The sequence below is a fragment of the Elephas maximus genome, chromosome 24 (genome assembly GCF_024166365.1).
Source record: "Elephas maximus indicus isolate mEleMax1 chromosome 24, mEleMax1 primary haplotype, whole genome shotgun sequence".
NCBI lineage: Eukaryota > Metazoa > Chordata > Mammalia > Proboscidea > Elephantidae > Elephas > Elephas maximus.
This window is the reverse complement of record NC_064842.1, coordinates 4,611,607-4,626,723: the sequence shown is the minus strand read 5'-3', so window position 1 is coordinate 4,626,723 and position 15,117 is coordinate 4,611,607. Positions and strand designations below refer to the sequence as shown.

The 15,117-nt window shown below is 43.1% G+C and overlaps 1 protein-coding gene across 4 annotated transcripts in view; it reads left to right on the top strand.

Annotated features, from left to right (window-relative positions):
• USH2A (usherin) overlaps positions 1-15,117 on the top strand; it is a 906,431-nt gene that overhangs the window by 872,515 nt on the left and 18,799 nt on the right. For all 4 annotated transcript variants that reach the window (XM_049868234.1, XM_049868232.1, XM_049868231.1 and 1 more), the window contains 3 exons: positions 6,354-6,563; positions 9,187-9,425; positions 12,344-12,552. In XM_049868234.1, the coding sequence (XP_049724191.1) occupies positions 6,354-6,563; positions 9,187-9,425; positions 12,344-12,552 (658 nt within the window). The remainder of the gene's footprint in view (positions 1-6,353; positions 6,564-9,186; positions 9,426-12,343; positions 12,553-15,117) is intronic.

The following is a 15,117-nucleotide window of genomic DNA, read 5'->3' as shown; positions in this document are numbered from 1 at the left end:
TAGTAAAATAACTTTTATCTGACAGGTATAAAGACGGTAATAGTCACTAGTTAAAGTAAAAAATTAGATTGACAAGAGAAAGGTAAATATACATATTAATTTTCTAATAGGCAAATCAATGATAGGCTTTGTGGCGAAAATGTTTTAGTTGTTTTATATTTATTCAAGTAGTTAATCTAGGGTTTTCACTGACGTCTTACATGTTTTCATGGTTAAAACAGAAATGTTTGAGGAAAAAAAACCTCTCCCTCAGCCAGTCCTCAGTTATCCCCACTTTCACAGCCCTTTCTTTGGGAGAGCTCCTAGCTCTTATAGTCCTTGTGTGGCGGGAGGCCGTGTGTGTGAGTGTGTGTGTGTAGGTGGGTGGGTGTGTGGGGGGTGTGTGTGGGTGTGTGAGTAGGCATGGGTGTGTGTGTGTAGGGGTGTGTGAGTTTGTATGTGTGAGGGTGTATGAGTCTGTGAGTGTGTGTGGGTGTGTGAGGGGTGTGGGTGTGGTTGTGGTTGTGTGTGGGGAGGATGCACGATGGATCAACCAACCCAAATAAGTGTTTCAGTGGAAACTTTAATCGTCCTTATTTTTTACTGTAAAGATTAAATATACTCATTCTGGACACTGCAGGTATAAGGGTATTCCGAATACAGGCAGTCTGCAGGTTACGAACCAGGTCCATTCCTAAGTGTATCTTTAAGAATTTGTAGGTAAGTCGGAACAGGTGCACACGGTTCTTATTTAGACTTACTTTAGTGCAAGAAGGAGCCCTGGTGGCACAGTGGTTAAAGCACTCAGTTGTGAACCAAAGGGTCGGTTAGAACCTACCATGAGCTCCACAAGAGAAAGATGTGGCAGTCTGCTTCCGTAAAGATTTACAGTCTTGGAAACCCTATGGGCAGTTCTGCTCTGTCCTGTGGGCTTGCTATGAGTTGGAACCGACTCAGTGGCAGTGGGTTTGGTTTTTTTGTTTTTGTTTTTTGGGGGGGTGTAGCACACAAAAAGCCTGGGAGCCTTTCCAGTGATTTAAAAGCTGCACACGCAACAAGTGAAGGCGACTGTGGCGGAGAATTTGTTGCAAGGAGAGCATGGTAAGAGGTGTCCATAAACCGGACGTTCATCGCCCAGGGACTAACCGTACATCAAAGATGAAAGGTGTCCTTACTGTTTTTTTTTTCTCTTGCCCATGGAGTTCATAAGCCTTGCTTCTCCCCCCCTCCCCCGACACTGTCCTGTCTTTTCTCTGCACAGCCCACACACTTTGTTTAGGTAGTCAAGGATCAAGTTAGAGAATCTTAGGATATGGACCAGATGGATGGGCTTCTCAGTTAGGCGGGAGGTAAGTTAGGTGGGTAGATAGGTAGGTGGGTAGATAGGAGCTACATCAATAGAACAAAGAGAGAGAGAATAAGTAGGCAACTCCATGTGTGTTCACAAGACATTTCATTTCTTGATTTTTATATTGGTTCATTAAAACCGAAAAATCTGGACGTCTTGCTCCAAATTTCCCACCCAAGATCTCGGCTGCTTCTCCCTCCTCCCCTACAAGGATAGACTCAAATCTAGGAGTCATGGTTTTTCTGCAGAAATCATAAACATAACCTGTTCATATTTTTACTCTGAACCCTGAACTACACTTCAGGTCCTTTATCGCTTGCTTAGTTGGGAATAGACAGAAACCTGTAGTGACTTTTGCATAGAAGACTTTTCACGGAGAGAGAATCATGGGTGGATATTTTTTGCCTTTCTTCTGGTCATTTTGGTGTACCAGAGACACTGCCTTGAGGTACAAGTTTTATGAAATCCATAATGCCTCATTATCTCAGTCCGCTGCATCTTCATTGAAACGGCTTTCATTTTCTGAGTAGCTCATGTAAATAGGCTGATCCTGCTTTGCATAAGCATGTTGATTTATCTGAATGCTATTTTGATCTCGAATTGATTGAAGACTAAAAAGAAAGATAGTAATGCATCATGAAGGTCTCCTACCAAAGACATTTCCAAGTGATAGACACTCTTGTAATCGCTCAGTTTTCTTTAACAGAGCATATATAAAGAAATACAGCAAAGCACTATGCTATTGGGGCTCCAGACTTTAAAATACCGTGTATTAAATCACATTTTGGAAACAGGACTCCATCTAGAGAAAGCTCACATAATGCAAGAAGGTAGGACGTTTAGTTCTGTTTGCCAACACCAGCATCAAAAAGCTTTAATAGTGTTTATTATTCTACACCCAAGTAAAGAAGTAAAGACAAGCTGATGTTTATAACCCTGAGCCAGATCTATGCTAGGCACTTACTATAAATTATGTCTCACTTTCTTGTTAATAGCCATGCCTGCACTACTGTTATCTCCTACTGGTGTTCAGCAATTAATTGACAACTTGCTGAATTTTTATTACACCTAGTCTGTATTTGAACACTTAATTGTGCTCATGCAGAACCTGTACATACACCAAGAGGCAGTTGTTCAAACAGAACAAGGGGATACTGCATGGTTTAAAATCAGGAAAGGTGTGTGTCATGGTTGTATCATCTCACCATACTTATTCAATCTGTATGCTGAGCAAATAAACCAAGAAACTGGACTATATGAAGAAGAATATGGCATCAGGATTGGAGGAAGACTCATTAACAGCCTGTGTTATGCAGATGACACAACCTTGCTTGCTGAACATGAAGAAGACTTAAAGTACTTACTGATGAAGATCAAAGACTAGAGCTTCAGTATGTATTAAACCTCAAAATAAAGAATACAAAATTCTTCACAACTGGATCAATAGGCAACACCACAATAAACAGAGAAAATATTGAAGTTTGGTGAGTAGCATCTGGGATCTTAAAAAAGCTCGCAAACAGTCATTTAAGATATAACTATTGGTCTCTACTAGTCTGGGAAAAAGAGAATGAAGGAAACCAAGGACTCAAAGAAGAAACTAATGCATACAACCAGTAGCCCACATGAACCACAGCCTTATCTAGCCTAAGACCTGAAGAACTGGATGGTGCTCAGCTACCACTACCTACGGTTCTGACCAGGCACACAGTAGAAGGTCCCACACAGAAAGGGAGAAAAATTTGGAAGAAAACTGAGATTTCTAAAAAGGTCAGACTTTCTGGACCAATATAGACTAGAAGGACCCCTGAGACTATCGCCCTAAGATATACCCTTTGAACTTGAAACTGAAGCTACTCCTGGTGGCCACCTTTCATCCAAACAGCAGATTGGCTTACAAAGTAAACAATACCACCCGCGAGTACTGTGCTCCCTTAAATAACCAACTATATGAGACCAAACAATCAACATTTACCCTAAAACAAAGATGAGAAGATAAGGAGGAGCAAGGAAGCTAAATTAAAGGAAAAAGAACAAACAGAATGGAAGTAATGAGAATGTTGACATATTGTAGAAAATGTCACCAATATCATGGAACAATTCATATAAAAATTGTTAAATTGGAATCAAATTTGCTGTGTAAATTTTTACCTAAGACACAATAAAAAATATATATATATAATTCTACATGCCCTCAAGCCACCTACTGAATCCCTGCTCTTTGCAAAATACTTTGATGTCAATGTTTGCACCTCATATTTTTTTTTCACACTTTGTCAAAAAAAAAGCTGTTGCTGTAAGTCAGTTCCAACTCATAGTGACAGTAGAACTGCCCCACAGGGTTTCCAAGGAGTGTCTGGGAGATTCGAACTGCCCACCTTTTGGTTAGCAGCCAAGCTCTTAACCACTATGCCACCAGGGCTCCAAGCCTTGTCACACACTGTGTAAAAAAAGTCCCCCACCCACCCCCACAAAAGATACTTGTAGTAAAGAAGGATGGTCTGGGGCAGACTGAGAAGCCAGGGGCCCTCCTCATCAGCCCTGAAACCTGGCCTCTCCATCAACAACCTCCTGCACCTACCCTCCCTTCTGTGAGACGAGCTGTGGTTATCTCAGAGGGGGTTACAAGATGATCCGTGGTTTCAGTCAGACCTGGGCTCTAGTCCCAGGAAGCCTAGCACCCCCAACACTAAGACAGTTTTCTGCTCCTTGCTTCTGTCTATCCTTAAAATGGAGTCCCTGAGGGGTAAAATATTTACGTGCTTGGCTGCTAACTGAAAAAGTGGTGGTTTGAACTCACCCAGAGGTGCCTTGGAAGAATGGCTTGGCGATCTGCTTCAGAAGGGTCACAACCATGATAACCTTGCCAAGCACGGTTTTACTCTGCACACATGGGGTCACTATGAGTCAGAATCGACTTGACGGCAACTGGTACTGGTATTCTTAAAAGAAGCCTCCATCACCTGGGACAATCTGAGCATGTCTATCCATTACCGCAGCATAAGAAACAAACCAAGTCTGTTTCTGTTGAGTCGATTCCAACTCATATTGACACTATAGGACAAGAGTAGAACTGCCCCATAGAGTTTCTAAGGAGTGGCTGGTAGATTCGAACTGCTAACTTTTTGGTTTACAGCCGTAGCTCTTCACCACCACGCAACCTAAGACACCCTACCTAATCCAGATATGCAGGTCTCTGTCTATGGACAAGGTATTTTATTTTCATGATCCTGACTATATCATTTATGTGTAGAGATGACAGACGGTGTCAAAAGCACAGTTTATTGGAAAGAGCACTGGAAAGCAGAATCCTCATTTCCACTGTTGTAACTTCTCTCCCCTTGGACGAGATAGTGTCATTTTTTGGAGCCTCAATTTCCTCAAATGTAAAAGCAAAAACCAAATTCATTGCCATCAAGTCGATTCCAACTCAGAGTGACCTTATAGGATTATAATCCATTCTCCCCCTACCTCACAAGGTTGTGTTGTGAGGACTCAGTAAGCGGACGTATGTTACGGAGCTTTGTAAACTGTAGAGCTTATACAAGTGTGAGCGATTATTATGCAAATGATTGAGAAACGAACCTAACCTGTTAAAAAAGCAGGTTCTGCTGTGTAAGTAGGTTAGTTTTCTCTTTTAAAAATGGGGCTTCTGGCAATCCTATCAGCAAGGGGCTGGAGCTTTGCATTTGACAGCAATCTGAGAGTAATTCAACAACTGAAATTTTACTTTCACAAAGGAATCCACCAAAAACATATGGAAACACGGATAGGAGCTGGCCTCACTACTGACCCTCTCTCCTGTCTCTTCTGGTGAAGGTATTGCTAACGCAAAGGCAAAACAAACAAGTCCAAGACTAGACTCTCCCTGCAAAGTACTCTCTGACAGGTTTTTTTTTTTTTTTCTAAGTATCTCCTATTTTTGAATGTTCTTCGTGACTTTGACACTCTGCATTCCTGAAACATGTGTACTAAAGGATCAAACAAGATTTTCAGCCTTGTCTTTAAAAGCTCAATGCCAATTTTGAAAGAAAGATATCGTAGAAGACACTAAATGAAAAAAAAAAAAATTCCTGAGGTTAGACTTAGACCACGAGAAAGCTTCCTAAGGAATAGTCCTGCTCCTAAAAAAAAAAAAAAAAAAAAAAATTTTTTTTTTTTTAAAGACGCAGACCCAACCCCCATTGCCATAGAGTCGATTCTGACTCATAGCAACCGTACAGGACAGATGGAACTCCCCCCTAGGGTTTCCAAGACTGTGTCTTTGTGGGAGCAGACTACCACATGTTTCTCCCACAGAGTGGCTGGTGGGTTTGAACTGCCGACCTTTCGGTTAGCAGTCGAGTGCTTAACCACTGGGCTACCACCAGGCCTCCCTAAATATGCAAACAGTCTTCTTGTATTGCCATTTAGATCTATCATTCTGATTGATCACTGTGTGGTTGGCTGTTATTGGTCCTAATTTAACCCTATCCACTCACACATCCATCTACTCTGTCTATTGTACCTGACATCCTACAAATTACTTACTCATGCAAATGACAACCTGAGGCAACCTTTTAGGATATTCGTGTTTAATTATACAAATGGTGCTTGATAAATAAGATTATACATCCTTCCATATGTTTATTCCCTCCTTGATGAAAGGAAAATTTAATTTTAATGCAGATTTGGTTGGGATGGTGTTTAATAATTGCTGAGTTTTATGTAGTCTGCAGATCCGTCCAGTTTGGAGAAGCTGACAAGATCACTCCACTTCCCACCCAGAGGGGAGCAGTTTTTAATTAGGTCCTATCAGCCTTCTGAGTTCTGAAATCGGGGCTCCTAAACCTCCTTCTTTGTGCTCATGCAGCCAGAGGCAAAAAAGAGGAAGAGCCTTCCTTTCTTTGTGCTTACAAGGCTGTAAGATCACAGTGTGTCTCCTTCTGTTGTGCTTAGTTGCTTTTTATTGCCAACTTTTTCTTTCATCCTGAGGGTGTCGAGGGTGTCTTGTGTTGACTTGGGTCTTGTTGATTTCTCTTTGGAGGTGTGGGCAGTGAATTCAGCAGGAAGAGCACCCAGTAGCTGGACATGGTGTCAAACTGGGCCTGCCCCCCCAGAAGGTCTCCAAGCCCCCAGGTTCCACGCCGTCTCTTCTACCCAAGCAGTGGTCAACATCAGCGCCCCTGTGAAACCCAACGGGGTCATCAGTCTCTACAGGCTGTTCTCCAACACCACCAGTGGGGCCCAGATGCTGGTGAGCTGCAGGTTTCTCTGAACTAAACATCCAGGCTTGTTTTGTCGTCTTAAATCATTACCACAGTGCCATTGCTTTTTCTTCTGCTTGATCCATCTTATCCTTCTGTTTTCAAATGCCCTCTGGTGGACTAAGGAACACAAACAGGGGTGGATGAAGGCATGTGAGGGCCCTAAACACTGATAGTCTGTGGTGCCCCTTCCTCTGCTTACTCACACATTCAAATGAGATACATGAGTTACACATATGTGTGTGTGTGAGTTAGCTATCCATGATGTAACTTTTTTATAATAATATTTTTATAATTTTTTAAATAATAATATTAGCAATTGAATGAGAAAGCCGTGTGTGCCATTTAGCAGAATGAGATGCACTGGATCAGAACATTTTTAGTGTATGCAAGATTTTGACTATAGACCACATTTTCTACAAAAAGAATATCCCACATATTCTACAATGAAGAAAATGAGTCAGTGAACTTAGTTATTTCAACGACCAATGTACAATTCTGTTGACCTTCCACAACGAAAAATGGACTTTCACCCATTTTGCTTAAAACAGCTCATACTTCTATTTTGATGCTTGTTGTATAATAAATGCTATAATTATAAATGACCTTTCATCTCTAACATGTTATAATTAACAACATTTCTTTCCATTCTTTGTTCTTACAAATTCTTCCATGGTTTCATCACAATTAAGCTGCCAAACAATATCTACTTCCACACATAACGAGGATAATGAATTGAGTCTTTCTTGAATCATTATTTTGCACTCGCTTTTCCTTGTGTCCTGTCTGCACGGCAGCTATGGGTCTTTGCTTTGGACAGCTGATGCCCCTGTTTTGTTGAAGCTCTAAGCACCTGCTTACCTTGCTTACTGGGTCAGCGGTCCCTGAACACAAGGATGCCTCTGGGAAGAAAAAGTGAGCTGTTAGGAAAATGTACAGAAAATATGTAAACACTCACAGAGAGAAATGCTAAAAGTAGTACAGTATTAAAAACTCCACAAATGTTGTAAGCTCATCAAATTAAATTAATTTAATTGGAAAATGTATGCCAAGCACTTGAGCGTAGTTAAGGCATGTGGTAAGGAGTCACTAGGTCATCACTGGTGATGGTGTAAAAGTTAAAACAAAACACGAAAAATAGAGCAACTGTCCTTGGAATCCCCATTTTGGCATGCAAAAACCTCTGATGACACATCGAAAACTCAGTCTTTGGTGAATTCTAGAAAGTTTAGTCCTTTGTAAAAGACAGCATCATGGTTCATTCAGCTCTACTTCCACTGTTGGTTTATTAACGTGTTTGGGGAACAACAGGGACAGATGACAAGGTTTTCAGGGCAATCAGCTCTAACACTGTGTTTTAACCAAGCCACTTCCTGCAAAGGATACTAAGGCTCCACTAGGCCAGTTCCCTTCTGTTGTTCCTATGGTCACTGCGAGTCAGAGCCGATTTGAGGGCACCTCACAACAGGCCAGTTTTTGCATTATTTCAGTGAGACGAAGACCCTGTGGGATGAAGTAGCTTGACCCTGTAGCACAGCTAGGTTACCTTCACGTTTCTCATGAAGAAGTGGAGAGTATAACACTTTGTTCACACCAACCTCAGAGAGGTTGTGCAGATCCAGGTTTTACATTACAAATTATTTAGGCCGATTTAGGAAACAGTTTGGGCGAGTGTAGAGAAACCCTCTGAGACTAGAGTGCAAAGTATTAAATCATAATTTCAAAAGATAAGTCACACACAAAAAGTCTTGTATTGAATGTTAAAGGAATATTAGCATATATTCCACAGGGCTTTGTATTCAATAAATATAGATGATGTAAATATAATCAACTCTTGATTATCTATGCTTACAAAGTGATAATATAAACTAAAATAATTTATATTTGAAGTGCATGTATATATATGTATTTAGCTACAGACAGCTCTTCCTAATTGTATGTTACTTCAACGTGAAAGTTCATTTTCAATTTCAGAATGTTTTTGTTCTAGAGAGTTCTTACTAAAACCACAAGGTCAAAAGTTTGCTCCAAATAAAGTACAAAGTTTATAATCCAAAAAGGTGGCTGAGAGAAAACTATAATATTTAGTATAAACCCAGACCTTCAGAGAAATAGATGAACCGTCAAGCTCTTAAATATCTGTACCCAACTCTAACATGAACCTGAGGAGTTTTTTTGACCCACATATTACGTACAAGTACCCAGTGGCAGAATGTGGACCTTGGTGAATGTTGAGTAGAAATAGAACCCAAATACAGACCTCTCTTAAGAAGGCAACATTCTGAGGGTCATAGAATTTGATCACTATTGGCTATCCCATGCCATTTTCTAGTGTCTTTCTATGGTAATAGATAATGGACTATGTTGTGCTTTGTGCCTTCTCTTCTGTTGTCTCAGACTTCTACTAACTGTTACATTATTACTTTTTTGTGTTTAAGTTGTATCCTTCCACCTGGCTTGGTAACTCCTTGAGGGCGAATACCATGCTAAATGCTATTTCATCTCCCAGAGTACCTAGCATAGCACTCTAGTCATAGCGGGTGGGCTGCCTGATAAGCAGTCACCCATTGTCTAGATTCTGTGCCTCATCTGGCCTCCTTCCTCCTCCTCCAGCTGTCTGAAGGCACGGCCACCCAGCAGACCCTGCATGGCCTGCGGCCCTTCACCGCCTACTCCGTCGGCGTCGAGGCCTGCACCTGCTTCAACTGTTGCAGCAGAGGACCAACGGCTGAACTGAAGACTCAGCCTGCCCCCCCCTCGGGACTGCCCTCTCCCCAAATCCAGACGCTGGCCTCGAGCACGGCCTCCTTCCAGTGGAGTCCCCCCTTGTCCCCCAATGGTGTCATTCAAAGGTAGTGGACCAGCCAGAGGTAGAAGAAACCAAACCAACACATGCAGACAGAGTTACACAGCAGGACACAGGAGAGTTTGCTTACTGAGTGGCTGCCCACAGCAAAACAGACAACTTGGTCTGAGTGTAGTGTTGCCTGCAAAGCGTTTAAGTCATAAAAGCAAGTAATGATAGAAAGGTGAACAACAAAATCATCTTTAAGTAAGAAACGCAATGCATTTGTGTTCCTTGAAAGAATATTCTCCTCCTCAGGACTCTATGGAACCATTCACGCTATAGGCCTTGGTTGAAAATAAGAAACTGCTGTTGTTAAGTCAGGTCTCCTTGAGTGGTGCAAACGGGTAAGTGCTAGGCTACTAACAGAAAGGTTGGTGGTTCGAGTCCACCCAGAGGTGCATCAGAAGACAAGGTCTTGGTGATCTGCTCTCGAAAGTTCACAGCCATGGAGACCACGCAGTTCTACTCTCAACACATGGGTTGCCAGGAGCCATTAACTCAGCAGCTGCCTTTTTTTTTTTTTTTTGGTTGTTAAGCCAGAATTGCCTTGATCCAATTTAAAATGTTTAAATGAACTACTATCTGAAAAACAAAGAAGTCATTTCTTTACACTAAACAGAAAAAAAAAAAAGAGAGCAATTATATCACTCTCCTTTTAAAAGAGAAAAATCTCTCTACCACCAAGAATTACTAGTTGCTGGGTGGGCAGCCGCATGTGTACATGTGGTGACTAGAATTACTAGTTGCTGGGTGGACGGCCTCATGTGTACATGTGGTGACTAGAATTACTAGTTGCTGGGTGGACGGCCTCATGTGTACATGTGGTGACTAGAATTACTAGTTGCTGGGTGGACGGCCTCATGTGTACATGTGGTGACTAGAATTACTAGTAGCTGGGTGGGCAGCGCATGTGTACATGTGGTGACTAGAATTACTACTTGCTGGGTGGGCAGCCGCATGTGTACATGTGGTGACTAGAATTACTAGTTGCTGGGTGGGCAGCGCATGTGTACATGTGGTGACTAGCATTACTAGTTGCTGGGTGGGCAGCGCATGTGTACATGTGGTGACTAGAATTACTAGTAGCTGGGTGGGCAGCGCATGTGTACATGTGGTGACTAGAATTACTAGTTGCTGGGTGGGCAGCCGCATGTGTACATGTGGTGACTAGAATTACTAGTTGCTGGGTGGACGGCCTCATGTGTACATGTGGTGACTAGAATTACTAGTTGCTGGGTGGACAGCCGCATGTGTACATGTGGTGACTAGAATTACTAGTAGCTGGGTGGGCAGCACATGTGTACATGTGGTGACTAGAATTACTAGTTGCTGGGTGGGCAGCGCATGTGTGCCTATGGTGACTAGAATTACTAGTTGCTGGGTGGGCAGCCGCATGTGTGCCTGTGTTGACTAGAATTACTAGTTGCTGGGTGGGCAGCCGCATGTGTACATGTGGTGACTAGAATTACTAGTTGCTGGGTGGATGGCCTCATGTGTACATGTGGTGACTAGAATTACTAGTAGCTGAGTGGGCAGCGCATGTGTACATGTGGTGACTAGAATTACTAGTTGCTGGGTGGGCAGCCGCATGTGTACACGTGGTGACTAGAATTACTAGTTGCTGGGTGGGCAGCCGCATGTGTACATGTGGTGACTAGAATTACTAGTTGCTGGGTGGGCAGCCGCATGTGTACATGTGGTGACTAGAATTACTAGTTGCTGGGTGGGCAGCACATGTGTACATGTGGTGACTAGCATTACTAGTTGCTGGGTGGGCAGCGCATGTGTACATGTGGTGACTAGAATTACTAGTAGCTGGGTGGGCAGCGCATGTGTACATGTGGTGACTAGAATTACTAGTTGCTGGGTGGGCAGCCGCATGTGTACATGTGGTGACTAGAATTACTAGTTGCTGGGTGGACGGCCTCATGTGTACATGTGGTGACTAGAATTACTAGTTGCTGGGTGGACAGCCGCATGTGTACATGTGGTGACTAGAATTACTAGTAGCTGGGTGGGCAGCACATGTGTACATGTGGTGACTAGAATTACTAGTTGCTGGGTGGGCAGCGCATGTGTGCCTATGGTGACTAGAATTACTAGTTGCTGGGTGGGCAGCCGCATGTGTGCCTGTGTTGACTAGAATTACTAGTTGCTGGGTGGGCAGCCGCATGTGTACATGTGGTGACTAGAATTACTAGTTGCTGGGTGGATGGCCTCATGTGTACATGTGGTGACTAGAATTACTAGTAGCTGAGTGGGCAGCGCATGTGTACATGTGGTGACTAGAATTACTAGTTGCTGGGTGGGCAGCCGCATGTGTACACGTGGTGACTAGAATTACTAGTTGCTGGGTGGGCAGCCGCATGTGTACATGTGGTGACTAGAATTACTAGTTGCTGGGTGGGCAGCCGCATGTGTACATGTGGTGACTAGAATTACTAGTTGCTGGGTGGATGGCCTCATGTGTACATGTGGTGACTAGAATTACTAGTAGCTGAGTGGGCAGCGCATGTGTACATGTGGTGACTAGAATTACTAGTTGCTGGGTGGGCAGCCGCATGTGTACACGTGGTGACTAGAATTACTAGTTGCTGGGTGGGCAGCCGCATGTGTACATGTGGTGACTAGAATTACTAGTTGCTGGGTGGGCAGCCGCATGTGTACATGTGGTGACTAGAATTACTAGTTGCTGGGTGGACGGCCTCATGGGTACATGTGGTGACCTGTCTGAGCATTTCCTGGTAACACCTACCGGCACTACAGGAAATGGTTCAGAGAGCAGTTTCCTACGAACGGAGATCTCAAAGAGCTTGTAGTTTGGTGAAAAGAAAATGTCTTCCTACAAAGTATAACCATTTCTAAAAGAGAAAGTTAAACCTATCCCATGATCTCTTCTTTACATGTCCATTCTCATTCTAGCTACGAGCTCCAACTCTACGTGGCTTGCCCTCTCGACGCAGCCCCGCCCTGCACTCCCGGCCCAACAGAGACCAAGTACACGGGGCCGGGGCGGCAAGCCAGCCTTGGGGGTCTCCAGCCTTATACCCCATACCGGCTGAGAGTGCTGGCGTACAACGAGGTGGGCAGTGCCGCTTCCGAATGGATCGGCTTCACCACCAACAGAGAGCGTGAGTAGAGGGGGCTGCCTCCCTAGGCCGCAGAAGCCTGAGGGCCCTCAGGGTAGGCTGTCCCGGAAGTAGGGGAACCGGAAGTAGGGGAACCGGAAGTAGGGGAACCACTGTTTTCAAAAGATTGAGTGCCCGTTACAGTGAATGCAACCCAGACATCAACGAAGACGACTACTGAAGAAAAATACTACTGGATTTATCAACGTGAAGGTCAAGGGTGAACTACATAGGATTTTTCACGAGTGATGGGATTAAAAGTAATTTAGAGGACATTAAACAGTGAACAGTCCCTGGGTAGTACAAACGATTAATGTGGTTGGCTGCTAACCAAAAGATTAGAGGTTAGACTGCATCCAGCGGTATCTCGAACGAAAGACCTGGCAATCTACTTCCAAAAAATCAATCGTGGAAAACCCTATGGAGCACAGTCCTACTCTGACACACCCTGAGTCAGAATTGGCTCAACGGCAACTGGGAAACAGTGAACAGGGTGGGTCGACCAGTAACCAAGATACACATGGGCTCACGTTAAGCGAGCTAAGCAGGGCTCACGTGTGTTTACTTACTACTACTCACTACTTGCTGTAGCGCACGATTTCATCTGCATGTCTGTTATGTTATTCACATGTGGTGAAAACAGGTGATGTTGTGCCCTACAGATTAGTAAGCACAAGTAAGCCCATGTGTAGTGCTTATTGGGTCATCCATCCCTGACTGAACAGGAAGAAAGACCATGGGCAAACACCTGAAGACCATTCTTCAAAGAAGTTTAGCCGTTTCTTTTCTTTTCCAATTACATGGCATAATCTCTAGCACTTCCGGAACGTGTCGAGACATGGCACTGTCAGGAAACAAAAAAGGTTAACTGAGTGCAGAAAAGGCCAATTATCTAATTAATTTGGTGCCTCCTTATATTTTTATAAAATTACTTCTTTTAAAATTGTAAAAGATATATATGTTTATTATTATAATGGCAAATACAAGAAGTATTAAAAATAAGTGCTTATAATCAGATCTGGCTCCATGTTTGCAGGACCCAGTATAAAATGAAAATACGGGGCTACTTGTTCAAAAATCATTAAAAATTTCAAGACAGCAATAGCAGAGCATTCAATTACGTGTGGGCCTCTTCAAAGTGCAGGGCCCTCTGCGTCTGCCCAGGTCATGTGCCCAGGAAGCCTGTCCTGTTTATAATCCCACCACCCGGAGCTAACCACAGTTAATATTTTGGCATAATCCCTTCCTTTAATCCCCTCTGATGCAGCATTTTTATTACATAGCTGATATAATACTGGAGTTAAAACGTCATAATCTGCTGCTTATACTTGGCTTTATATCATTAGCATTTCCCCCGGAGTTAAAAACTCTTTAGCCACCAAGTTTAAAGTCTATATAACATTCCATCATGATTTTTTTTTTAAAGAATTCCGTTGTTTCTACTACTTCCCTTTTGCAGATAATGGGGATAAGAAAAATCTCTCTGAACAGGTCTTTGTCTGAATATGTAGTTATCTTCTTAAATTTCAGCACATGGAACGCATCAAGTATCTGAATATTTTAAATCTTTGGTTGATTATTGCAAATCTGCTTTCCAGAAAGATCACACGAAATCACAATCTCACCTTCAGTGTTCAGCAATGAGCCGTATACCTATTTTAAAAGTTAAAATTACACATTCATTAAAGTCAGATGCCTCATGCAAGCATCTTAATGTGTCCAGGCAACAACATGGCAGGGTAGTAGTAATAAGTCACCTTTATACACAAGTCCTAGTGGTGCAACAGTTAAGCACTCAGCTGCTAACTGGAAGGTTGGCAGTTCAGACCCACCCATGGGCTCTTGGGGAGAAAGACCTGGCAATCTGCTCCCATAAAAATTACAATAAAACCCCCAGACAGCCTTTTAACTCAGTACTGAATTCATTCCTGAGGTTCACCCATCAGCCAAAGATTAGACAGGCCTATAAAACAAAACGAGACTAAAGGGGTACAGTAGCCCAGGGGCAAGGACTAGAAGGCAGGAGTGGACAGGAAAGCTGGTAATGGGGAACTCAAGGTAGAGAAGGGGAGAGGGTTGACATGCCATGGGGTTGGCAGTCAAAGTCACAAAACGAAAGTGTATGAATTGTTAAGTGAGAAACTAATTTACTCTGTAAACCTTCATTTAAAGTATAATAATAATAATAAAACGTAATAAAATTGCAACCAAAAAACCCTATGGGGCAGTTGTACTCTGTCACGTGGGGTCATTTTGAGTCAAAATCAACTCGACAGCACCCAGCGCCACCACCACCACCACCTTTATAGAGGACTTGGTCCTGGCATTGTTTAAACGTTTTACAAGTAATCCTTACAACAAACCTGTGAAGGGGGTACTATTATTATCCCAATTTATAGACGGGTAAACTGAGGCAGGACTGTGGACTGTGCACTACGATTCCAGGATACCACCCACACAGACCAGGACATGAGTTCATGCCCCTGGATTTATACAGCAAGGTGACTCTGAGCTGTGACCAGAGCTTACGTAGCTCGGCCAGGTTTCCACGTCCAGTAAGTGAAAGCG